The 25,000-nt window shown below is 48.3% G+C and overlaps 1 protein-coding gene across 1 annotated transcript in view; it reads left to right on the top strand.

The window, feature by feature from the left end:
- Positions 1 to 25,000, top strand: part of LOC124020436 (voltage-dependent T-type calcium channel subunit alpha-1H-like) — a 177,543-nt gene that overhangs the window by 140,949 nt on the left and 11,594 nt on the right. The window contains 12 exon segments of the mRNA XM_046335675.1: positions 2,978 to 3,046; positions 4,151 to 4,353; positions 8,262 to 8,373; positions 8,931 to 9,056; positions 9,989 to 10,078; positions 11,954 to 12,146; positions 16,165 to 16,316; positions 16,697 to 16,806; positions 17,093 to 17,226; positions 20,359 to 20,429; positions 22,582 to 22,660; positions 23,014 to 23,135. Of these exon segments, the coding sequence (XP_046191631.1) occupies positions 2,978 to 3,046; positions 4,151 to 4,353; positions 8,262 to 8,373; positions 8,931 to 9,056; positions 9,989 to 10,078; positions 11,954 to 12,146; positions 16,165 to 16,316; positions 16,697 to 16,806; positions 17,093 to 17,226; positions 20,359 to 20,429; positions 22,582 to 22,660; positions 23,014 to 23,135 (1,461 nt within the window).

Consider the following 25,000-nt stretch of genomic DNA (forward strand, 5'->3'; position numbering starts at 1 on the left):
CAGACATACAGACACACAGTACAGTAAGACCATCACTCTGGAGAGACCAGACACACAGACACACAGTACAGTAAGACCATCACTCTGGAGAGACCAGACACAAGGTACAGTCAGACAATCACTCTGGAGAGACCAGACACACAGTACAGTAAGACCATCACTCTGGAGAGACCAGACACACAGACACACAGTACAGTCAGACCATCACTCTGGAGAGACCAGTCACACAGTACAGTAAGACCATCACTCTGGAGAGACCAGACACACAGACACACAGTACAGTAAGACAATCACTCTGGACAGACCAGACACACAGTACAGTAAGACCATCACTCTGGAGAGACCAGACACACAGACACACAGTACAGTAAGACCATCACTCCGGAGAGACCAGACACACAGTACAGTCAGACCATCACTCTGGAGATACCAGACACACAGACACACAGTACAGTAAGACCATCACTCTGGAGAGACCAGACACACAGTACAGTCAGACCATCACTCTGGAGAGACCAGACACACAGTACAGTAAGACCATCACTCTGGAGAGACCAGACACACAGTACAGTCAGACCATCACTCTGGAGAGACCAGACACACAGTACAGTAAGACCATCACTCTGGAGAGACCAGACACACAGTACAGTCAGACCATCACTCTGGAGAGACCAGACATACAGTACAGTCAGACCATCACTCTGGAGAGACCAGACACACAGACACAGTACAGTCAGACCATCACTCTGGAGAGACCAGACACACAGACACAGTACAGTAAGACCATCACTCTGGAGAGACCAGACATACAGACACACAGTACAGTAAGACCATCACTCTGGAGAGACCAGACATACAGACATATAGTACAGTATGACCATCACTCTGGAGAGACCAGACACACAGTACAGTAAGACCATCACTCTGGAGAGACCAGACACACAGACACACAGTACAGTCAGACCATCACTCTGGAGAGACCAGACACACAGTACAGTAAGACCATCACTCCGGAGAGACCAGACACACAGACACACAGTACAGTAAGACCATCACTCTGGAGAGACCAGACACACAGTACAGTCAGACCATCAGTCTGAGAGACCAGACATACAGACACACAGTACAGTAAGACCATCACTCTGGAGAGACCAGACACACAGTACATTAAAACCATCACTCTGGAGAGACCAGACACACAGTACAGTCAGACCATCACTCTGGAGAGACCAGACACAGAGATACACAGTACAGTCAGACAATCACTCTAGAGAGCAGACATACAGACACAAAGTATAGTAAGACCATCTCTCTGGAGAGACCAGACATACAGACACAGAGTACAGTAAGACCATCACTCTGGAGAGACCAGACACACAGTACAGTAAAACCATCACTCTGGAGAGACCAGACACACAGTACAGTAACACCATCACTCTGGAGAGACCAGACACACAGACACACAGTACAGTAAGACCATCACTCTGGAGAGACCAGACACACAGACACACAGTACAGTAAGACCATCACTCTGGAGAGACCAGACACACAGTACAGTCAGACCATCACTCTGGAGAGACCAGACACACAGACACACAGTAGAGTAAGACCATCACTCTGGAGAGACCAGACATACAGACACACAGTACAGTAAGACCATCACTCTGGAGAGACCAGACACACAGTACAGTCAGACCATCACTCTGGAAAGACCAGACACACAGACACACAGTAGAGTAAGACCATCACTCTGGAGAGACCAGACATACAGACACACAGTACTGTATGTCTAGCTGTTTTCACAGGAAGCTAGATAGTCTAACCCTGTGTGTTGTGTTTTCACAGGAAGCTAGATAGACTAACCCTGTGTGTGTGTGTGTTGTGTTTTCACAGGAAGCTAGATAGACTAACCCTGTGTGTTGTGTTTTCACAGGAAGCTAGATAGACTAACCCTGTGTGTGTGTGTGTTGTGTTTTCACAGGAAGCTAGATAGACTAACCCTGTGTGTGTGTGTGTGTTGTGTTTTCACAGGAAGCTAGATAGACTAACCCTGTGTGTGTGTGTGTTGTGTTTTCACAGGAAGCTAGATAGACTAACCCTGTGTGTGTGTGTTGTGTTTTCACAGGAAGCTAGATAGACTAACCCTGTGTGTGTGTGTGTTGTGTTTTCACAGGAAGCTAGATAGACTAACCCTGTGTGTGTGTGTGTTGTGTTTTCACAGGAAGCTAGATAGACTAACCCTGTGTGTGTGTGTGTTGTGTTTTCACAGGAAGCTAGATAGACTAACCCTGTGTGTGTGTGTGTTGTGTTTTCACAGGAAGCTAGATAGACTAACCCTGTGTGTGTGTGTGTGTGTGTGTTGTGTTTTCACAGGAAGCTAGATAGACTAACCCTGTGTGTGTGTGTTGTGTTTTCACAGGAAGCTAGATAGACTAACCCTGTGTGTGTGTGTGTTGTGTTTTCACAGGAAGCTAGATAGACTAACCCTGTGTGTGTGTGTTGTGTTTTCACAGGAAGCTAGATAGACTAACCCTGTGTGTGTGTGTTGTGTTTTCACAGGAAGCTAGATAGACTAACCCTGTTGTGTGTGTGTTGTGTTTTCACAGGAAGCTAGATAGACTAACCCTGTGTGTTGTGTTTTCACAGGAAGCTAGATAGACTAACCCTGTGTGTGTGTGTGTGTTGTGTTTTCACAGGAAGCTAGATAGACTAACCCTGTGTGTGTGTGTGTTGTGTTTTCACAGGAAGCTAGATAGACTAACCCATTTGTGTGTGTGTGTTAACACAGGAAGCTAGATAGACTAACCCTGTGTGTGTGTGTGTGTTGTGTTTTCACAGGAGCTAGATAGACTAACCCTTTAGTGTGTGTGTGTTGTTTTTCACAGGAAGCTAGATAGACTAACCCTGTGTGTGTGTGTGTTGTGTTTTCACAGGAAGCTAGATAGACTAACCCTGTGTGTGTGTGTTGTGTTTTCAGGAGAGAGTGTTCCTCAGTGTGTCCAACCATATCTTCACTGTGATCTTCATAGCAGAGATGACCGTTAAGGTTAGTTTAGTTAAGGTAACACATTTAGTTAAGGTTAGTTTAGTTAAGGTAACACATTTAGTTAAGGTAACACATTTAGTTAAGGTAACACATTTAGTTAAGGTAAGGTAACACATTTAGTTAAGGTAACACATTTAGTTAAGGTAACACATTTAGTTAAGGTAACACATTTAGTTAAGGTAAGGTAACACATTTAGTTAAGGTAACACATTTAGTTAAGGTAACACATTTAGTTAAGGTAAGGTAACACATTTAGTTAAGGTAAGGTAACACATTTAGGTAAGGTAACACATTTAGTTAAGGTAACACATTTAGTTAAGGTAACACATTTAGTTAAGGTAACACATTTAGTTAAGGTAACACATTTAGTTAAGGTAAGGTAACACATTTAGTTAAGGTAACACATTTAGTTAAGGTAAGGTAACACATTTAGTTAAGGTAAGGTAACACATTTAGTTAAGGTAACACATTTAGTTTAGGTAAGGTAACACATTTAGTTAAGGTAAGGTAACACATTTTGTTAAGGTAACACATTTAGTTAAGGTAACACATTTAGTTAAGGTAACACATTTAGTTAAGGTAAAACATTTAGTTAAGGTAACACATTTAGTTAAGGTAACACATTTAGTTAAGGTAAGGTAACACATTTAGTTAAGGTAACACATTTAGTTAAGGTAACACATTTATTTAAGGTAACACATTTAGTTAACATTTAGTTAAGGTAACACATTTAGTTAAGGTAACACATTTAGTTAAGGTAAGGTAACACATTTAGTTAAGGTAACACATTTAGTTAAGGTAAGGTAACACATTTAGTTAAGGTAACACATTTAGTTAAGGTAACACATTTAGTTAAGGTAAAACATTTAGTTAAGGTAAGGTAACACATTTAGTTAAGATAAGGTAACACATTTAGTTAAGGTAACACATTTAGTTAAGGTAACACATTTAGTTAAGGTAAGGTAACACATTTAGTTAAGGTAACACATTTACTGTGTGTGTGTGTGTGTGTGTGTGTGTGTGTGTGTGTGTGTGTGTGTGTGTGTGTGTGTGTCTGTGTGTCTGTGTGTGTGTGTGTGTGTGTGTGTGTCTGTGTGTGTATAGGTGGTAGCCCAGGGTCTGTACTCAGGTGAAGCAGTCTATCTGAAGAGCAGCTGGAATGTTCTGGATGGACTGTTGGTGTTTGTATCTCTGCTGGACATTCTGGTTTCCATAGCATCCGCCGGCGGTAACCGTATCCTAGGAATCCTCAGAGTGCTGCGACTCCTGCGTACCCTTCGACCCCTCAGGTGTGTGATGTAACGTGTGTTTGTACTGTACCTTGTGAAAACAATTTAACTAATTAATAACACCCTTGTCTTTCTGCCTTCGATACTAGTGGGACTTGTCTCTCCCTGCTGTCTGTTGACTGTCACGTCAGCTTGTCTCTCCTAGCTGTCTGTTTACTGTCACGTCAGCTTGTCTCTCCTAGCTGTCTGTTTACTGTCACGTCAGCTTGTCTCTCCTAGCTGTCTGTTTACTGTCACGTCAGCTTGTCTCTCCTAGCTATCTGTCACGTCAGCTTGTCTCTCCTAGCTATCTGTCACGTCAGCTTGTCTCTCCTACCTGTCTGTCACGTCAGCTTGTCTCTCCTAGCTGTCTGTCACGTCAGCTTGTCTCTCCTAGCTGTCTGTTTACTATCACGTCAGCTTGTCTCTCCTAGCTGTCTGTTTACTATCACGTCAGCTTGTCTCTCCTAGCTGTCTGTCACGTTAGCTTGTCTCTCCTAGCTGTCTGTTTACTGTCACGTCAGCTTGTCTCTCCTAGCTGTCTATTTACTGTCACGTCAGCTTGTCTCTCCTAGCTGTCTGTCACGTCAGCTTGTCTCTCCTAGCTATCTGTCATGTCAGCTTGTCTCTCCTAGCTGTCTGTTTACTGTCATGTCAGCTTGTCTCTCCTAGCTGTCTGTTTACTGTCACGTCAGCTTGTCTCTCCTAGCTATCTGTCACGTCAGCTTGTCTCTCCTAGCTGTCTGTCACGTCAGCTTGTCTCTCCTAGCTGTCTGTTTACTGTCACGTCAGCTTGTCTCTCCTAGCTGTCTGTTTACTGTCACGTCAGCTTGTCTCTCCTAGCTGTCTGTTTACTGTCACGTCAGCTTGTCTCTCCTAGCTGTCTGTCACGTCAGCTTGTCTCTCCTAGCTGTCTGTCACGCCAGCTTGTCTCTCCTAGCTGTCTGTCACGTCAGCTTGTCTCTCCTAGCTGTCTGTTTACTGTCACGTCAGCTTGTCTCTCCTAGCTGTCTGTGTCACGTCAGCTTGTCTCTCCTAGCTGTCTGTCACGCCAGCTTGTCTCTCCTAGCTGTCTGTCACGTCAGCTTGTCTCTCCTAGCTGTCTGTCACTTCAGCTTGTCTCTCCTAGCTGTCTGTCACGTCAGCTTGTCTCTCCTAGCTGTCTGTCACGTCAGCTTGTCTCTCCTAGCTGTCTGTTTACTGTCACGTCAGCTTGTCTCTCCTAGCTGTCTGTCACGTCAGCTTGTCTCTCCTAGCTGTCTGTTTACTGTCACGTCAGCTTGTCTCTCCTAGCTGTCTGTTTACTGTCACGTCAGCTTGTCTCTCCTAGCTGTCTGTTTACTGTCACGTCAGCTTGTCTCTCCTAGCTGTCTGTTTACTGTCACGTCAGCTTGTCTCTCCTAGCTGTCTGTCACGTCAGCTTGTCTCTCCTAGCTGTCTGTCACGTCAGCTTGTCTCTCCTAGCCATCTGTCACGTCAGCTTGTCTCTCCTAGCTTTCTGTCACTTCAGCTTGTCTCTCCTAGCTGTCTGTCACGTCAGCTTGTCTCTCCTAGCTGTCTGTCACGTCAGCTTGTCTCTCCTAGCTGTCTGTTTACTGTCACGTCAGCTTGTCTCTCCTAGCTGTCTGTCACGTCAGCTTGTCTCTCCTAGCTGTCTGTTTACTGTCACGTCAGCTTGTCTCTCCTAGCTGTCTGTTTACTGTCACGTCAGCTTGTCTCTCCTAGCTGTCTGTTTACTGTCACGTCAGCTTGTCTCTCCTAGCTGTCTGTCACGTCAGCTTGTCTCTCCTAGCTGTCTGTCACGTCAGCTTGTCTCTCCTAGCTGTCTGTCACGTCAGCTTGTCTCTCCTAGCTGTCTGTCACGTCAGCTTGTCTCTCCTAGCTGTCTGTTTACTGTCACGTCAGCTTGTCTCTCCTAGCTGTCTGTTTACTGTCACGTCAGCTTGTCTCTCCTAGCTGTCTGTCACGTCAGCTTGTCTCTCCTAGCTGTCTGTCACGTCAGCTTGTCTCTCCTAGCCATCTGTCACGTCAGCTTGTCTCTCCTAGCTGTCTGTCACGTCAGCTTGTCTCTCCTAGCTGTCTGTTTACTGTCACGTCAGCTTGTCTCTCCTAGCTGTCTGTTTACTGTCACGTCAGCTTGTCTCTCCTAGCTGTCTGTCACGTCAGCTTGTCTCTCCTAGCTGTCTGTCACGTCAGCTTGTCTCTCCTAGCCATCTGTCACGTCAGCTTGTTGTCTAGCTGTCTGCTGTACTGTCACGTCAGCTTGTCTCTCCTAGCTGTCTGTTTACTGTCACGTCAGCTTGTCTCTCCTAGCTGTCTGTTTACTATCACGTCAGCTTGTCTCTCCTAGCTGTCTGTCACGTCAGCTTGTCTCTCCTAGCTGTCTGTTTACTGTCACGTCAGCTTGTCTCTCCTAGCTGTCTGTCACGTCAGCTTGTCTCTCCTAGCTATCTGTCATGTCAGCTTGTCTCTCCTAGCTGTCTGTTTACTGTCACGTCAGCTTGTCTCTCCTAGCTGTCTGTTTACTGTCACATCAGCTTGTCTCTCCTAGCTATCTGTCACGTCAGCTTGTCTCTCCTAGCTGTCTGTCACGTCAGCTTGTCTCTCCTAGCTGTCTGTTTACTGTCACGTCAGCTTGTCTCTCCTAGCTGTCTGTTTACTGTCACGTCAGCTTGTCTCTCCTAGCTGTCTGTAGCTATCTGTCACGTCAGCTTGTCTCTCCTAGCTATCTGTCACGTCAGCTTGTCTCTCCTAGCTGTCTGTTTACTGTCACGTCAGCTTGTCTCTCCTAGCTGTCTGTCACGTCAGCTTGTCTCTCCTAGCTATCTGTCACGTCAGCTTGTCTCTCCTAGCTATCTGTTTACGTCACGTCAGCTTGTCTCTCCTAGCTATCTGTCACGTCAGCTTGTCTCTCCTAGCTGTCTGTCACGTCAGCTTGTCTCTCCTAGCTATCTGTCACGTCAGCTTGTCTCTCCTAGCTGTCTGTCACGTCAGCTTGTCTCTCCTAGCTGTCTGTCACATCAGCTCTGTCTCTCCTAGCTGTCTGTTTACTCACGTCAGCTTGTCTCTCCTAGCTTCTGTCACGTCAGCTTGTCTCTCCTAGCTGTCTGTTTACTGTCACGTCAGCTTGTCTCTCCTAGTCTGTTTCTGTCACGTCAGCTTGTCTCTCCTAGCTGTTTCTGTCACGTCAGCTTGTCTCTCCTAGCTATCTGTCACGTCAGCTTGTCTCTCCTAGCTATCTGTCACGTCAGCTTGTCTCTCCTAGCTGTCTGTCACATCAGCTTGTCTCTCCTAGCTATCTGTCACGTCAGCTTGTCTCTCCTAGCTATCTGTCACGTCAGCTTGTCTCTCTAGCTGTCTGTCACATCAGCTTGTCTCTCCTAGCTGTCTGTCACGTCAGCTTGTCTCTCCTAGCTGTCTGTTTACTGTCACATCAGCTTGTCTCTCCTAGCTGTCTGTTTACTGTCACGTCAGCTTGTCTCTCCTAGCTGTCTGTCACGTCAGCTTGTCTCTCCTACCTATCTGTCACATCAGCTTGTCTCTCCTAGCTGTCTGTTTACTGTCACGTCAGCTTGTCTCTCCTAGCTGTCTGTTTACTGTCACGTCAGCTTGTCTCTCCTAGCTGTCTGTTTACTGTCACGTCAGCTTGTCTCTCCTAGCTATCTGTCACGTCAGCTTGTCTCTCCTAGCTATCTGTCACGTCAGCTTGTCTCTCCTAGCTATCTGTCTGCTATGCTAGTTGTTCAGGATAGGAATGTTTGCTAAATTACTAAAATGTTACAGTGTGTGTGTGTGTGTGTGTGTGTGTGTGTGTGTGTGTGTGTGTGTGTGTGTGTGTGTGTGTGTGTGTGTGTGTGTGTGTGTGTGTGTGTGTGTGTGTGTGTGTGTGTGTGTGTGTGTGTGTGTGTGTGTGTGTGTGTGTGTGTGTTGCAGGGTGATCAGTCGAGCCCCGGTCTGAAGCTGGTAGTAGAGACTCTGATCACGTCTCTGAGACCCATCGGAAACATCGTCCTCATCTGCTGCGGCTTCTTCATCGTGTTTGGAATACTGGGAGTACAGGTAACAGACAGAGACAGAAAGACAGAGACAGACAGCGAGAGAGAGAGACAGCGAGAGAGAGAGAGACAGCGAGAGAGAGAGAGACAGCGAGAGAGAGAGAGACAGCGAGAGAGAGAGAGACAGCCAGACAGAGACAGACAGCGAGAGAGAGAGAGAGAGAGAGAGAGAGAGCGACAGAGAGGAAGAGAGAGAGAGAGAGACAGCGAGAGAGAGAGAGAGAGAGAGAGAGAGAGAGAGAGAGAGAGAGAGAGAGAGAGAGAGAGAGAGAGAGAGAGAGAGAGAGAGAGAGACAGAGAGAGAGAGAGAGAGAGAGAGAGAGAGAGACAGAGAGAGAGAGAGAGAGAGAGACAGAGAGAGAGAGAGAGAGAGAGAGAGAGAGAGAGACAGAGAGAGAGAGAGAGAGAGAGAGAGAGACAGAGAGAGAGAGAGACAGAGAGAGACAGAGAGAGACACAGACTCACACAGACAGACAGACAGGCTGCAATTTAGTCTTATAGTCTGTGGTTGAGTTTGTGTGTGTGTGTGTTTCTCTCTGTGGTTTCTTGTGTGTGGTGTAGCTTTTCAAGGGTAAGTTCTTCCACTGTGAGGGGGCGGACGTGAGGAACGTGACCAATAGGACTGACTGTCTCCGTGCCGGCTACCGGTGGACACGACGCAAATACAACTTCGATAACCTGGGACAGGTACCCAGAAACACACACACACACACACACACACACACACACACACACACACACACACACACACACACACACACACACACACACACACACACACACACACACACACACACACACAAATACACTGGATTCTTTAATCTTTGAGCTTTTTCCAATGTAAACATATGGATCCCAATAACGCCCTTTGAATTGGAATTAATCGAACTGAATTGAAATGAATTGAAATGAATCGAACTGAATTGAAATTAATTGAAATGAATCGAACTGAATTGGAATGAATTTAAATGAATCGAAATGAATTGAAATGAATCGAACTGAATTGGAATTAATTTAAATGAATCGAACTGAATTGGAATGAATTTACATTTAATTGAATCGAACTGAATTGGAATTGCATTCAAATGAATTGAACAAATACAATAGTGCATCTAAATATTTTAAATGAAAGGAACTGAATTAGGTATTCCTTAAAAGGTGGGGTTTCAGGTGTCTGAAATGAATTGAACTGAATTGGAATGAATTTAAATGACAGTTTTGACTGAATGAATGAATTGAAATTAACTGTATTGGAATGAATGTAAATGAATTTAAATAAATTTAAATGAATTTAAATTAATTAATTGAAATGAATTGAACTGAATTGGAATGAGGTTGAAATGATATTTAATTTTTGAAATTTTGTATTGGAATGAATTTAAATGTTTAAATTAATTTAAATTAATTTAAATTGTCTGTCTGTTGTCTGTTATGTCTGTCTGTCTGTCTGTCTGTCTGTCTGTCTGTCTGTCTGTCTGTCTGTCTGTCTGTCTGTCTGTCTGTCTGTCTGTCTGTCTGTCTGTCTGTCTGTCTGTCTGTCTGTCTGTCTGTCTGTCTGTCTGTCTGTCTGTCTGTCTGTCTGTCTGTCTGTCTGTCTGTCTGTCTGTCTGTCTGTCCAGGCGTTGATGTCTCTGTTTGTCCTGTCCTCTAAAGACGGGTGGGTCAGCATCATGTATGACGGACTGGACGCCGTTGGGGTAGACCAGCAGGTAACACACACACACACACACACACACACACACACACACACACACACACACACACACACACACACACACACACACACACACACACACACACACACACACACACACACACACACACACACACACACACACACACCTCAACAGGTATTCAACCGTCTTGGCGATATCCGTGTTTGGCTGTATGTATATATATATGGTCTGTTCTGGTAGTCCCCACATAGTACTGCTATATATATATATATATATATATATATATATAGTCTGTTCTGGTAGTCCCCACATAGTACTGCTATATATATATATATATGGTCTGTTCTGGTAGTCCCCACATAGTACTGCTACAGGCCTCTGGTAGTCCCCACATAGTACTGCTACAGGCCTCTGGTAGTCCCCACATAGTACTGCTACAGGCCTCTGGTAGTCCCCACATAGTACTGCTACAGGCCTTGGTAGTCCCCACATAGTACTGCTACAGGCCTCTGGTAGTCCCCACATAGTACTGCTACAGGCCTCTGGTAGTCCCCACATAGTACTGCTACAGGCCTCTGGTAGTCCCCACATAGTACTGCTACAGGCCTCTGGTAGTCCCCACATAGTACTGCTACAGGCCTCTGGTAGTCCCCACATAGTACTGCTACAGGCCTCTAGGTCTGTTCTGGTAGTCCCCACATAGTACTGCTACAGGCCTCTAGGTCTGTTCTGGTAGTCCCCACATAGTACTGCTACAGGCCTCTAGGTTTGTTCTGGTAGTCCCCACATAGTACTGCTACAGGCCTCTGGTAGTCACCACATAGTACTGCTACAGGCCTCTGGTAGTCCCCACATAGTACTGCTACAGGCCTCTGGTAGTCACCACATAGTACTGCTACAGGCCTCTGGTAGTCCCCACATAGTACTGCTACAGGCCTCCAGGTCTGTTCTGGTAGTCCCCACATAGTACTGCTACAGGCCTCTAGGTCTGTTCTGGTAGTCCCCACATAGTACTGCTACAGGCCTCTGGTAGTCCCCACATAGTACTGCTACAGGCCTCTGGTAGTCCCCACATAGTACTGCTACAGGCCTCTGGTAGTCCCCACATAGTACTGCTACAGGCCTCTGGTAGTCCCCACATAGTACTGCTACAGGCCTCTGGTAGTCCCCACATAGTACTGCTACAGGCCTCTGGTAGTCCCCACATAGTACTGCTACAGGCCTCTGGTAGTCCCCACATAGTACTGCTACAGGCCTCTGGTAGTCCCCACATAGTACTGCTACAGGCCTCTGGTAGTCCCCACATAGTACTGCTACAGGCCTCTGGTAGTCCCCACATAGTACTGCTACAGGCCTCTGGTAGTCCCCACATAGTACTGCTACAGGCCTCTGGTAGTCCCCACATAGTACTGCTACAGGCCTCTGGTAGTCCCCACATAGTACTGCTACAGGCCTCTGGTAGTCCCCACATAGTACTGCTACAGGCCTCTGGTAGTCCCCACATAGTACTGCTACAGGCCTCTGGTAGTCCCCACATAGTACTGCTACAGGCCTCTGGTAGTCCCCACATAGTACTGCTACAGGCCTCTGGTAGTCCCCACATAGTACTGCTACAGGACTCTGGTAGTCCCCACATAGTACTGCTACAGGCCTCTGGTAGTCCCCACATAGTACTGCTACAGGCCTCTGGTAGTCCCCACATAGTACTGCTACAGGCCTCTGGTAGTCCCCACATAGTACTGCTACAGGCCTCCAGTACAACAGTAGTCCCCAATAGTACTGCTGAGTGTTCTGGCTGTACAACAGTAGAACCACATAGTCCTGATGAGTGTTGTGGCAGTACAACAGTAGAACCAATAAGTACTTTTCTCTCTGTTTCTGATATTGTGGTTTATCTTCGTCCTCCAGCCGGTGAGGAACCACAACCCGTGGATGCTCCTGTTCTTCATCTCCTTCCTCCTCATCGTCAGTTTCTTCGTCCTCAACATGTTCGTGGGCGTCGTCGTGGAGAACTTCCACAAGTGTCGTCAGGACCAGGAGGAAGAGGAGGCCAAGGCCCGGGAGGAGAAGAGAGCCAAGAGAGCAGAGAAGAGGAGGAGGAGTAAGAGGGAGGGAGGGAGGGAGGGGCCTCTGGGAGGGAGGGAGGGAGGGAGGGAGGGAGAGGAGGGAGGGAGGGAGAGGAGGGAGGGAGGGAGGCCAAGGCCCGGGAGGAGAAGAGAGCCAAGAGAGCAGAGAAGAGGAGGAGGAGTAAGAGGGAGGGAGGGAGGGAGGGGAGTGAAAGAGAGGGAGGGAGGGAGGGAGGGAGGGAGGGAGGGAGGAGAAGAGAGCCAAGAGAGCAGAGAAGAGGAGGAGGAGTAAGAGGGAGGGAGGGAGGGAGGGGAGGGAGAGGGAGGGGGAGGGAGGGAGGGAGGGAGGGAGGGAGGGAGGGAGGGAGGGAGGGAGGGGTGAAAGAGGGAGGGAGGGAGGGAGGGAGGGTCTGAAAGAGGGAGGGAGGGAGGGAGGGAGGGAGGGAGGGAGGGAGGAGGGAAGAGAGCCAAGAGAGCAGAGAAGAGGAGGAGGAGTAAGAGGGAGGGAGGGAGGGAGGGAGGGAGGGAGGGAGGGGGGGGAGGGAGGGAGGAGTGAAAGAGGGAGGGAGGGAGGGAGGGAGGGAAGAGAGCCAAGAGAGCAGAGAAGAGGAGGAGGAGTAAGAGGGAGGGAGGGAGGGAGGGGAGTGAAAGAGAGGGAGGGAGGGAGGGAGGGAGGGAGGGAGGGAGGAGGGAGGGAGGGAGGAGAAGAGAGCCAAGAGAGCAGAGAAGAGGAGGAGGAGTAAGAGGGAGGGAGGGAGGGAGGGAGGGAGGGAGGGAGGGGAGGGAGGGAGGGAGGGGGGAGGTAGAAGGGGGAGGAGGGGGAGGAGGAAAGAGGGAGGGAGGGAGGGAGGGAGGGGAGGGAGGGAGGGAGGGAGGGAGGGAGGGAGGGAGGGAGGGAAGAGAGCCAAGAGAGCAGAGAAGAGGAGGAGGAGTAAGAGGGAGGGAGGGAGGGAGGGGAGGAAAGAGAGGGAGGGAGGGAGGAGGGAGGGAGGGAGGGAGGGAGGGAGGGAGGGAGGGAGGGAGGGAGGAGGGAGGGAGGGAGGGAGGAGAAGAGAGCCAAGAGAGCAGAGAAGAGGAGGAGGAGTAAGAGGGAGGGAGGGAGGGAGGGAGGGAGGGAGGGAGGGAGGGAGGGAGGGAGGGGAAAGAGGGAGGGAGGGAGGGAGGGAGGGAGGGAGGGAGGGGAAGAGAGCCAAGAGAGCAGAGAAGAGGAGGAGGAGTAAGAGGGAGGGAGGGAGGGAGGGGAGGAAAGAGAGGGAGGGAGGGAGGGAGGGAGGGAGGGAGGGAGGGAGGGAGGGAGGGAGGGAGGGAGGGAGGGGGGGGAGGGGAGATAGGGAGGGAGGGAGGGAGAGAGGGTGGGAGGGAGGGAGGGAGGGAGGGAGGGAGGGAGGGAAAGAGGGAGGGAGGGAGGGAGGGAGGGAGGAGAAGAGAGCCAAGAGAGCAGAGAAGAGGAGGAGGAGTAAGAGGGAGGGAGGGAGGGAGGGGAGGAAAGAGAGGGAGGGAGGGAGGGAGGGAGGGAGGGAGGGAGGAGAAGAGAGCCAAGAGAGCAGAGAAGGGAGGAGGAGTAAGAGGGAGGGAGGGAGGGAGGGGAGGAAAGAGAGGGAGGGAGGGAGGGAGGGAGGGAGGGAGGGAGGGAGGGAGGGAGGGAGGGAGGGAGGGAGGGAGGGAGGGAGGAGAAGAGAGCCAAGAGAGCAGAGAAGAGGAGGAGGAGTAAGAGGGAGGGAGGGAGGGAGGGGGAAAGAGAGGGAGGGAGGGAGGGAGGGAGGGAGGGAGGGAGGGAGGGAGGAGGAAAGAGGGAGGGAGGGAGGGAGGGAGGGGAAGAGAGCCAAGAGAGCAGAGAAGAGGAGGAGGAGTAAGAGGGAGGGAGGGAGGGAGGGAGGGAGGGAGGGAGGGGGGAGAGGGAGGGAGGGGGAGGAAAGAGAGGGAGGGAGGAGAAAGAGGGAGGGAGGGAGGGAGGGAGGGAGGGAGGGAGGGAGGGAGGAGAAGAGAGCCAAGAGAGCAGAGAAGAGGAGGAGGAGTAAGAGGGAGGGAGGGAGGGAGGGGAGGAAAGAGAGGGAGGGAGGGAGGGAGGGAGGGAGGGAGGGGGGAGGGAGGGGGGAGGGAGGGAGGAGTGAAAGAGAGGGAGGGAGGGAGGGAGGGAGGGAGGGAGGGAGGGAGGGAGGGGAAGAGAGCCAAGAGAGCAGAGAAGAGGAGGAGGAGTAAGAGGGAGGGAGGGAGGGAGGGAGGGAGGGAGGGAGGGAGGGAGGGGAAGAGAGCCAAGAGAGCAGAGAAGAGGAGGAGGAGTAAGAGGGAGGGAGGGAGGGAGGGAGGGAGGGAGGGAGGGAGGGAGGGAGGGAGGGAGGGGAAGAGAGCCAAGAGAGCAGAGAAGAGGAGGAGGAGTAAGAGGGAGGGAGGGAGGGAGGGGAGTGAAAGAGAGGGAGGGAGGGAGGGAGGGAGGGAGGGAGGGAGGGAGGGAGGGAGGGGGGAGGGGAGGAAAGAGGGAGGGAGGGAGGGAGAGAGGGTGGGAGGGAGGGAGGGAGGGAGGGAGGGAGGAGGGAGGGAGGGAGGGAGGGAGGGAGGGAGGGAGGGAGGGAGGAGAAGAGAGCCAAGAGAGCAGAGAAGAGGAGGAGGAGTAAGAGGGAGGGAGGGAGGGAGGGAGGGAGGGAGGGAGGGGGAGGGAGGGAGGAGGAAAGAGGGAGGGAGGGAGGGAGGGAGGGAGGGGAAGAGAGCCAAGAGAGCAGAGAAGAGGAGGAGGAGTAAGAGGGAGGGAGGGAGGGAGGGAGGGAGGGAGGGAGGGAGGGAGGGAGGGGAGTGAAAGAGAGGGAGGGAGGGAGGGAGGGAGGGGGGAGGGAGGGGGAGGAGGGAGGGAGGGAGGGAGGGAGGGAGGGAGGGAGGGAGGGAGGGAGGGAGGGAGGGAGGGAGGGGAAGAGAGCCAAGAGAGCAGAGAAGAGGAGGAGGAGTAAGACACAGGGAGGGAGGGAGGGGGAGGAGGGAGGGAGGGACACAGGGTGGGACACACACACAGCCAAGAGACACAGGGAGGGACACAGGGAGGGAGGGAGGGACACAGGGAGGGACACAGGACAGCCAACAGACACAGGGAGGGAGGGGGAGGGAGGGAGGGACACACACAGGGAGGGAGGGACACACACAGGGAGGGAAGACACTCCTGAGTTTGGTGTGACACACACACACACCACACACACACACACACACACACACACACACACACACACACACACACACACACACACACACACACACACACACACACACACACACACACACACACACACACACACACACACACACACACACACACACACACACACCCACATCTGCAGTCTGTCATCGTGTTCAGTGACATAAACTTCTGGCAAACAGAGACGCACTGGCCAAAGACACCTTGAGATGGTGATGGAGAGGATGGAACTCCACACAGTTTCATCTACACACACACACGCACACAGACACACACACACAACACACACACACACAGTCACACACAGTCACACACACACACACACACACGTCACACGCACACGCACACGCACACACACAGTCACACGCACACACAACTCTCTGGCAGTAACTTCATCGATGACCTCATGCCAGAAGGAGATTTTTTTACTGTTGTCCCTGAGACCTGATCTACAGACGACCAGTTTAATGACCAGGTTACTCTGTGTGTCTGTAACAGAGGCCCAGGAGAGGCCCAGTTTAATGACCAGGTTTCTCTGTGTGTCTGTAACAGAGGCCCAGGAGAGGCCCAGTTTAATGACCAGGTTACTCTGTGTGTCTGTAACAGAGGCCCAGGAGAGGCCCAGTTTAATGACCAGATTTCTCTGTGTGTCTGTAACAGAGGCCCAGGAGAGGCCCAGTTTAATGACCAGGTTACTCTGTGTGTTGTAATAGAGGCCCAGGAGAGACCCAGTTTAATGACCAGGTTTCTCTGTGTGTCTGTCACAGAGGCCCAGGAGAGGCCCAGTTTAATGACCAGGTTACTCTGTGTGTCTGTTCCAGAGGCCCAGGAGAGGCCCAGTTTAATGACCAGGTTACTCTGTGTGTCTGTAATAGAGGCCCAGGAGAGGCCCTACTATGCAGACTACTCCCCGGTGCGTCTCACCATCCACACGTTGTGCACCAGCCACTACCTGGACCTCTTCATCACCGTCATCATCGCTACCAACGTCCTCACCATGAGCATGGAGCACTACAACCAGCCGCAGGTAACTATAGCAACCGCACTAAGATGCAAACAGCTCCAGGTAACTATAGTAACCACACTACAATAAAACCAGCCACAGGTAACTATAGCAACCACACTGCAGTAGAAACAGCCCCAGGTTACTATAGTAACCACACTACAATACAACCAGCCACAGGTAACTATAGCAACCTCACACACTGGTAGCCATAGCAACCACAAAGTTAACTAGGCCAATCTTGTACCTATAGCAACAAGTGTGTGTGTGTGTGTGTGTGTGTGTGTGTGTGTGTGTGTGTGTGTGTGTGTGTGTGTGTGTGTGTGTGTGTGTGTGTGTGTGTGTGTGTGTGTGTGTGTGTGTGTGTGTGTGTGTGTGTGTGTGTGTGTGTGTGTGTCTTCCAGTATCTGGAGGAGGGGTTGAAGTATTGTAACTACGTCTTCACTCTGGTGTTTGTTATCGAGACGGTCCTCAAACTCATCGCCTTCGGGCTGAGACGCTTCTTCAAGGAGAGGCACACTGCACACACAACACACACTGCACACACACACTGCATACACACACACACACACACACACACACACTGCATACACAACACACACACACACACACACACACACACACACACACACACACACACACACACACACACACACACACACACACACACACACACACACACACACACACACACACACACACACACACACACACACACACACACACACACACACCTGCATACACACACAACACACTTTCAATACTCTATGTGGATACACAATGAAACGTTCTCTGTGTAGGTGGAACCAGCTGGACCTGGCCATCGTGTTGTTGTCCGTGATGGGCATCACTCTGGAGGAGATTGACCTCAACGCGTCACTGCCCATCAACCCCACCATCATACGCATCATGAGAGTACTGAGGATCGCTAGAGGTACTCACACACACACACACACACACACACACACACACACACACACACACACACACACACACACACACACACACACACACACACACACACACACACACACACACACACACACACACACACACACACACACACACACACACACCTCTCCCTCAGTAATACGTGTACAGGGGCTTTTATTGACAATTACATGAAGTTGATGCAAAGAGTCAATATTTGCAGTGGTGACCCTTCTTTTTCCAGACCTCTGCAATCCGCCCTGGCACGTTGTCAATTAACTTCTGGGACACATCCTGACTGATGGCATTACATTTACATTACATTTAAGTCATTTAGAAGACGCTCTTATCCAGAGCGACTTACAAATTGGTGCATTCACCTTATGACATCCAGTGGAACAGTCACTTTACAATAGTGCATCTAAATCTTAAAGGGGGTGGGGGGAGAGGGAATACTTATCCTATCCTAGGTATTCCTTAAAGAGGTGGGGTTTCAGGTGTCTCCGGAAGGTGGTGATTGACTCCGCTGTCCTGGCGTCGTGAGGGAGTTTGTTCCACCATTGGGGGCCAGAGCAGCGAACAGTTTTGACTGGGCTGAGCGGGAGCTGTACTTCCTCAGTGGTAGGGAGGCGAGCAGGCCAGAGGTGGATGAACGCAGTGCCCTTGTTTGGGTGTAGGGCCTGATCAGAGCCTGGAGGTACTGAGGTGCCGTTCCCCTCACAGCTCCGTAGGCAAGCACCATGGTCTTGTAGCGGATGCGAGCTTCAACTGGAAGCCAGTGGAGAGAACGGAGGAGCGGGGTGACGTGAGAGAACTTGGGAAGGTTGAACACCAGACGGGCTGCGGCGTTCTGGATGAGTTGAAGGGGTTTAATGGCACAGGCAGGGAGCCCAGCCAACAGCGAGTTGCAGTAATCCAGACGGGAGATGACAAGTGCCTGGATTAGGACCTGCGCCGCTTCCTGTGTGAGGCAGGGTCGTACTCTGCGGATGTTGTAGAGCATGAACCTACAGGAACGGGCCACCGCCTTGATGTCAATTAACTTCTGGGCCACATCCTGACTGATGGCATGCTGTCAATTAACTTCTGGGCCACATCCTGACTGATGGCATGCTGTCAATTACCTTCTGGGCCACATCCTGACTGATGGCATGCTGTCAATTACCTTCTGGGCCACATCCTGACTGATGGCATGCTGTCAATTACCTTCTGGGCCACATCCTGACTGATGGCATGCTGTCAATTACCTTCTGGGCCACATCCTGACTGATGGCACGTTGTCAATTAACTTCTGGGCCACATCCTGACTGATGGCACGTTGTCTGATGGCATGCTGTCAAACCTTCTGGGCCACATCCTGACTGATGGCATGCTGTCAATTAACTTCTGGGCCACATCCTGACTGATGGCAGCCCATTCTTGCATAATCAATGCTTGAAGTTTCAGAATTTGTGGGTTTTTGTCCACCCGCCTCTTGAGGATTGACCACAAGTTCTCAATGGGATTAAGGTCTGGGGTGTTTCCTGGCCATGAACCCAAAATATTGATGTTTTGTTCCCGAGCCACTTAGTTATCACTTTTGCCTTATGGAAAGGTGCTCCATCATGCTGGAACAGGCATTGTTCGTCACCAAACTGTTCCTGGATGGTTGGGAGAAGTTGCTCTCGGAGGATGTGTTGGTACCATTCTTTATTCATGGCTGTGTTCTTAGGCAAAATTCTGAGTGAGCCCACTTCCTTGGCTGAGAAGCAACCCCACACATGAATGGTCTCAGGATGCTTTACTGTTGGCATGACACAGGACTGATGGTAGCTCTCACCTTGTCTTCTCCGGACAAGCTTTTTTCAGGATGCCACAAACAATCGGAAAGGGGATTCATCAGAGAAAATTACTTTACCCCAGTCCTCAGCAGTCCAATCCCTGTACCTTTTGCAGAATATCGGTCTGTCCCTGATGTTTTTCCTGGAGAGAAGTGGCTTCTTTGCTGCCCTTCTTGACACCAGGCTTTCCTCCAAAAGTCTTCGCCTCACTGTGCGTGCAGATGCACTCACACCTGCCTGTTGCCATTCCTGAGCACGCTCTGTACTGGTGGTGCCCCGATCCCGCAGCTGAATCAACTTTAGGAGATGGTCCTGGCGCTTGCTGGACTTTCTTGGGCACCCTGAATCCTTCTTTACAACAATTGAAACACTCTCCTTGAATTTCTTGATGATCCGATAAATGGTTGATTTAGGTGCAATCTTACTGGCAGCAATATCCTTGACTGTGAAGCCCTTTTTGTGCAAAGCAATGAGGACGGCACGTGTTTCCTTGAGGGTAACCATGGTTGACAGAGGAAGAACAATGATTCCAAGCACCACCCTCCTTTTGAAGCTTCCAGTCTGTTATTCGAACTCAATCAGCATGACAGAGTGATCTCCAGCCTTGTCCTCGTCAACACTCACACCTGTGTTAACGAGAGAACCACTGACATGATGTCAGCTGGTCCTTTTGTGGCAGGGCAGAAATGCAATGGAAATGTTTTTTGGGGGAATTCGGTTCACTTGCATGGCAACGAGGGACTTTGCAGTTAATTGCAATTCATCTGTTCACTCTTCATAACATTCTGGAGTATATGCAAATTGTCATCATACAAACTGAGGCAGCAGACTTTTTGAAAAATAATATTTGTGTCATTCTCAAAACTTTGGGCCACGACTGTATATGTGTACAGTATGTGTTTGGGTCCTTTTCTACAGTTCTAATGGTTCTGTTCTAGTTTCAGTTCTAATGGGTCTGTTCTGGTTTCAGTTCTAATGGGTCTGTTCTGGTTTCAGTTCTAATGGGTCTGTTCTGGTTTCAGTTCTAATGGGTCTGTTCTGGTTTCAATACTAATGGGTCTGTTCTGGTTTCAGTTCTAATGGGTCTGTTCTGGTTTCAGTTCTAATGGGTCTGTTCTGGTTTCAGTTCTAATGGTTCTGTTCTGGTTTCAGTTCTAATGGGTCTGTTCTGGTTTCAGTTCTAATGGGTCTGTTCTGGTTTCAGTTCTAATGGGTCTGTTCTGGTTTCAGTTCTAATGGGTCTGTTCTGGTTTCAGTTCTAATGGGTCTGTTCTGGTTTCAGTTCTAATGGGTCTGTTTGGTTTCTGTCTCCTCAGTGTTGAAGCTTTTGAAGATGGCAACAGGGATGAGGGCTCTACTAGACACTGTAGTTCAGGCCCTGCCTCAGGTAACTATAATATTAATATAACTATAATATTAATATAATACTGTAGTAGTACTATAGTAATACTGTTGAAGATGGCAACAGGGATGAGGGCTCTACTAGACACTGTAGTTCAGGCCCTGCCTCAGGTAACTATAATATTAATATAATACTGTAGTAGTACTATAGTAATACTGTTGATACTGTTGATACTAATATAATACTGTAGTAGTACTATAGTAATACTGTTGAAGATGGCAACAGGGATGAGGGCTCTACTAGACACTGTAGTTCAGGCCCTGCCTCAGGTAACTATAATATTAATATAATACTGTAGTAGTACTATAGTAATATGAAGACAGGGATGAGGGCTCTACTAATATAACACTGTGTTCAGGCCCTGCCTCAGGTAACTATAATATTAATATAATACTGTAGTAGTACTATAGTAATACTGTTGAAGATGGCAACAGGGATGAGGGCTCTACTAGACACTGTGGTTCAGGCCCTGCCTCAGGTAACTATAATATTAATATAATACTGTAGTAGTACTATAGTAATACTGTTGATACTAATATAATACTGTAGTAGTACTATAGTAATACTGTTGATACTAATATAATACTGTAGTAGTACTATAGTAATACTGTTGATACTAATATAACTACTAGTACTATAGTAATAGATACTAATATAATACTGTAGTAGTACTATAGTAATACTGTTGATACTAATATAATACTGTAGTAATATAATACTGTTGATACTAATATAATACTGTAGTAGTACTATAGTAATACTGTTGATACTAATATAATACTGTAGTAGTACTATAGTAATACTGTTGAAGATGGCAACAGGGATGAGAGCTCTACTAGACACTGTAGTTCAGGCCCTGCCTCAGGTAACTATAATATTAATATAATACTGTAGTAGTACTATAGTAATACTGTTGATAGTAATATAATACTGTAGTAGTACTATAGTAATACTGTTGATACTAATATAATACTGTAGTAGTACTATAGTAATACTGTTGATACTAATCTGTCTGTAGTGTTATAATAATCTGTTGAAGATCTGTCTGGGTGTTATAATAATCTGTCTGGGTGTTATAATAATCTGTCTGGGTGTTATAATAATCTGTCTGGGTGTTATAATAATCTGGGTGTTATAATAATCTGTCTGGGTGTTATAATAATCTGTCTGGGTGTTATAATAATCTGTCTGGGTGTTATAATAATCTGTCTGGGTGTTATAATAATCTGTCTGGGTGTTATAATGATCTGTCTGGGTGTTATAATAATCTGTCTGGGTGTTATAATAATCTGTCTGGGTGTTATAATAATCTGTCTGGGTGTTATAATAATCTGTCTGGGTGTTATAATAATCTGTCTGGGTGTTATAATAATCTGTCTGGGTGTTATAATAATCTGTCTGGGTGTTATAATAATCTGTCTGGGTGTTATAATAATCTGTCTGGGTATTATAATAATCTGTCTGGGTGTTATAATAATCTGTCTGGGTGTTATAATAATCTGTCTGGGTGTTATAATAATCTGTCTGGGTGTTATAATAATCTGTCTGGGTGTTATAATATTCTGGGTGTTATAATAATCTGTCTGGGTGTTATAATATTCTGGGTGTTATAATAATCTGTCTGGGTGTTATAATATTCTGGGTGTTATAATAATCTGTCTGGGTGTTATAATAATCTGTCTGGGTGTTATAATAATCTGTCTGGGTGTTATAATAATCTGTCTGGGTGTTATAATAATCTGACTGGGTATTTTATTCTATCCTATATTATAATATATTATGTGTCTCTAGGTGGGGAATCTGGGTGGGTGTTATAATAATCTGTCTGGGTGTTATAATAATCTGTCTGGGTGTTATAATAATCTGTATTTTAATCTATCCTCTATTATAATGTGTTCTGTGTCTCTAGGTGGGGAATCTGGGTGGGTGTTATAATAATCTGTATTTTAATCTATCCTCTATTATAATATGTTCTGTGTCTCTAGGTGGGGAATCTGGGTGGGTGTTATAATAATCTGTATTTTAATCTATCCTCTATTATAATATGTTCTGTGTCTCTAGGTGGGGAATCTGGGTGGGTGTTATAATAATCTGTATTTTAATCTATCCTCTATTATAATATGTTCTGTGTCTCTAGGTGGGGAATCTGGGTCTCCTCTTCATGCTGCTGTTCTTCATCTATGCAGCACTGGGAGTGGAGCTGTTTGGGAAACTGGGTCAGTCACAGTGCTGTGAGTGTGTGAGTGTGTTTCATTTACGCTGATGAGCTGTTGAGTTGATTTCCCTGAAGTTAATTACGTCTTCCTTCTCCTATTTTCTCTCTCTTTTTTTCTCCCCCTCGCTCTCTTTCTCTTTCTCTGTTTCTTTCTTTCTTTCTCTCCCTCCCTCCCTCCCTCCCTCCCTCCCTCCCTCCCTCCCCTCCCTCCCTCCCTCCCTCCCTCCCTCCCTCCCTCCCCTCCCTCCCTCCCTCACTCTCTCCCTCACTCTCTCCCCCTCTCTTTTCTCCTCCCCTCACACCCCCTTCCATCTCTCCCACTACCCCCCCTTCACGTGTTCTCTGTGCTTATAGAGTGTTCCGAGGAGAACCCGTGTGAGGGTCTGAGTCGTCACGCCACGTTCCAGAACTTTGGCATGGCGTTCCTCACCTTGTTCCGCGTTTCCACCGGTGACAACTGGAATGGAATTATGAAGGTAAACTACCCAATCAGAGAGTGATAGTCGACCAATCAGCTATGTCAGATCACAGCTGGGGAAAACAGGGTTTAGTTGTAAGACCTTGTTGTTGTTCCAGGCACAGAGGAAACCCCCCATTAATAGAAAATGAAGACTGCTACTGAATTCAGACATTCTTCTTGCTTTTACACAAGGTTCTCATCCTTCTTTACAGGTTCTTTCCCGTCGTGGATGTTCTACAAATACCTATATATTATTTTACTCTCCAATTTCAATTCTGATCTTGTCTCATCGCTGCAACTCCCCAACGGGCTCGGGAGGTGAAGGTCGAGTCATGCGTCCTCCCCGAAAAACATGACCCACCAAAACTTTGTTTCTTAACACCCCGCCCGCTTAACCCAGAAGCCGCACCAACGTGTCGGAGGGAAACACCGTTCAACTGACAACAGGAGTCGGCCTGCAGGCGCCCGGCCCGCCACAAGGAGTCGCTAGAGTGCGATGAGCCATGTAAACCTCCCCTAAACGAAGCTGGGACAATTGTGCCCCGCCCTATGGGACTCCTGGTCACTGCTGATTGTGCCTGGGATCGAAACCGGGTCTGTAGTGACGGTCCTCAAGCACTGCGATGCACTGCCTTAGACCGCTGCGCCACTCGGGAGTCATGCGTGTGGAGCTTCTATTTAAGGCTTGGAGCTGGCATTGTTTGAAGAACACAGAACACAGAACACACACACAGAACACAGAAACACACACACAGAACACACACACACAGAACACAGAACACACACACAGAACACAGAACACACACACAGAACACAGAACACACACACAGAACAGAACACACACACAGAACACAGAACACACACACACACAGAACAAAGAACACAGAACACACACACAGAACACAGAACACACACACAGAACACAGAACACACACACACAGAACACACACACAGAACAAAGAACATACACACACAGAACACAGAACACACACACACAGAACAAAGAACACAGAACACACACACAGAACACAGAACACAAGACACACACACAGAACACATGCACAGAACACAGAACACACACACAGAACACAGACACAGAACACAGGACACACACACAGAACACAGAACACACGCACAGAAAACAGAACACTGTTCCCAGATGTCTGTCAGTGGAACCTGATTCATAACCTAGTAAAACAACATGGAATGTTTTTCAAACCTACACGGAACGTTGAGGGAACCAGAGATATTTATCTGAATCGCTCATTGGCTAAAACCATCTCCCTTCCCCCGGGGTAATTGGTAATTGGCTGTTATCCAAGTCAGTCAGACACTCTGGCTCTCTGATAGGCTTGGCTCTGTGTGTCTTGTGCCAACAGACAGGCTATGGCTCAACTCAATGGCTCCACCTGGTGGTCAGGACTGGAGTTACAGCCTGAGAAACACAATACAACGTAATGCCATCATTCTACACAAGAGGCTCTGTTGGCATGAAAAGCATGGACAATGACATTGTGTAACAGTATAAGTTTCGTCAGTCCCCTCGCCCCGACCCGGGCTCGAACCAGGGACCCTCTGCACACATCAACAACTGACACCCACGAAGCTTCGTCACTCATCTTCCCCTTGCTGAGCAAGGGGAATAACTACTTCTATTAGCGCCGCACCACCGCTAACTAGCTAGCCGTTTCACATCGGTTACAAAGGCTCATCATTGTTTGTATGAAATATACGTTTTCTTAAAAAGTTCCAAACAGATCAATGCTACGGGCCTCCTGTCCTTCAGTAAACAACAGTCCCCATTTTCTGGTGTCCTCAAGCATCTTGACAGAAACTACAACCTCGTTGTCATATTTGAGTAAAAGCAAAGATACATTTTAA

The sequence above is a fragment of the Oncorhynchus gorbuscha genome, unplaced genomic scaffold, assembly GCF_021184085.1.
Source record: "Oncorhynchus gorbuscha isolate QuinsamMale2020 ecotype Even-year unplaced genomic scaffold, OgorEven_v1.0 Un_scaffold_817, whole genome shotgun sequence".
NCBI lineage: Eukaryota > Metazoa > Chordata > Actinopteri > Salmoniformes > Salmonidae > Oncorhynchus > Oncorhynchus gorbuscha.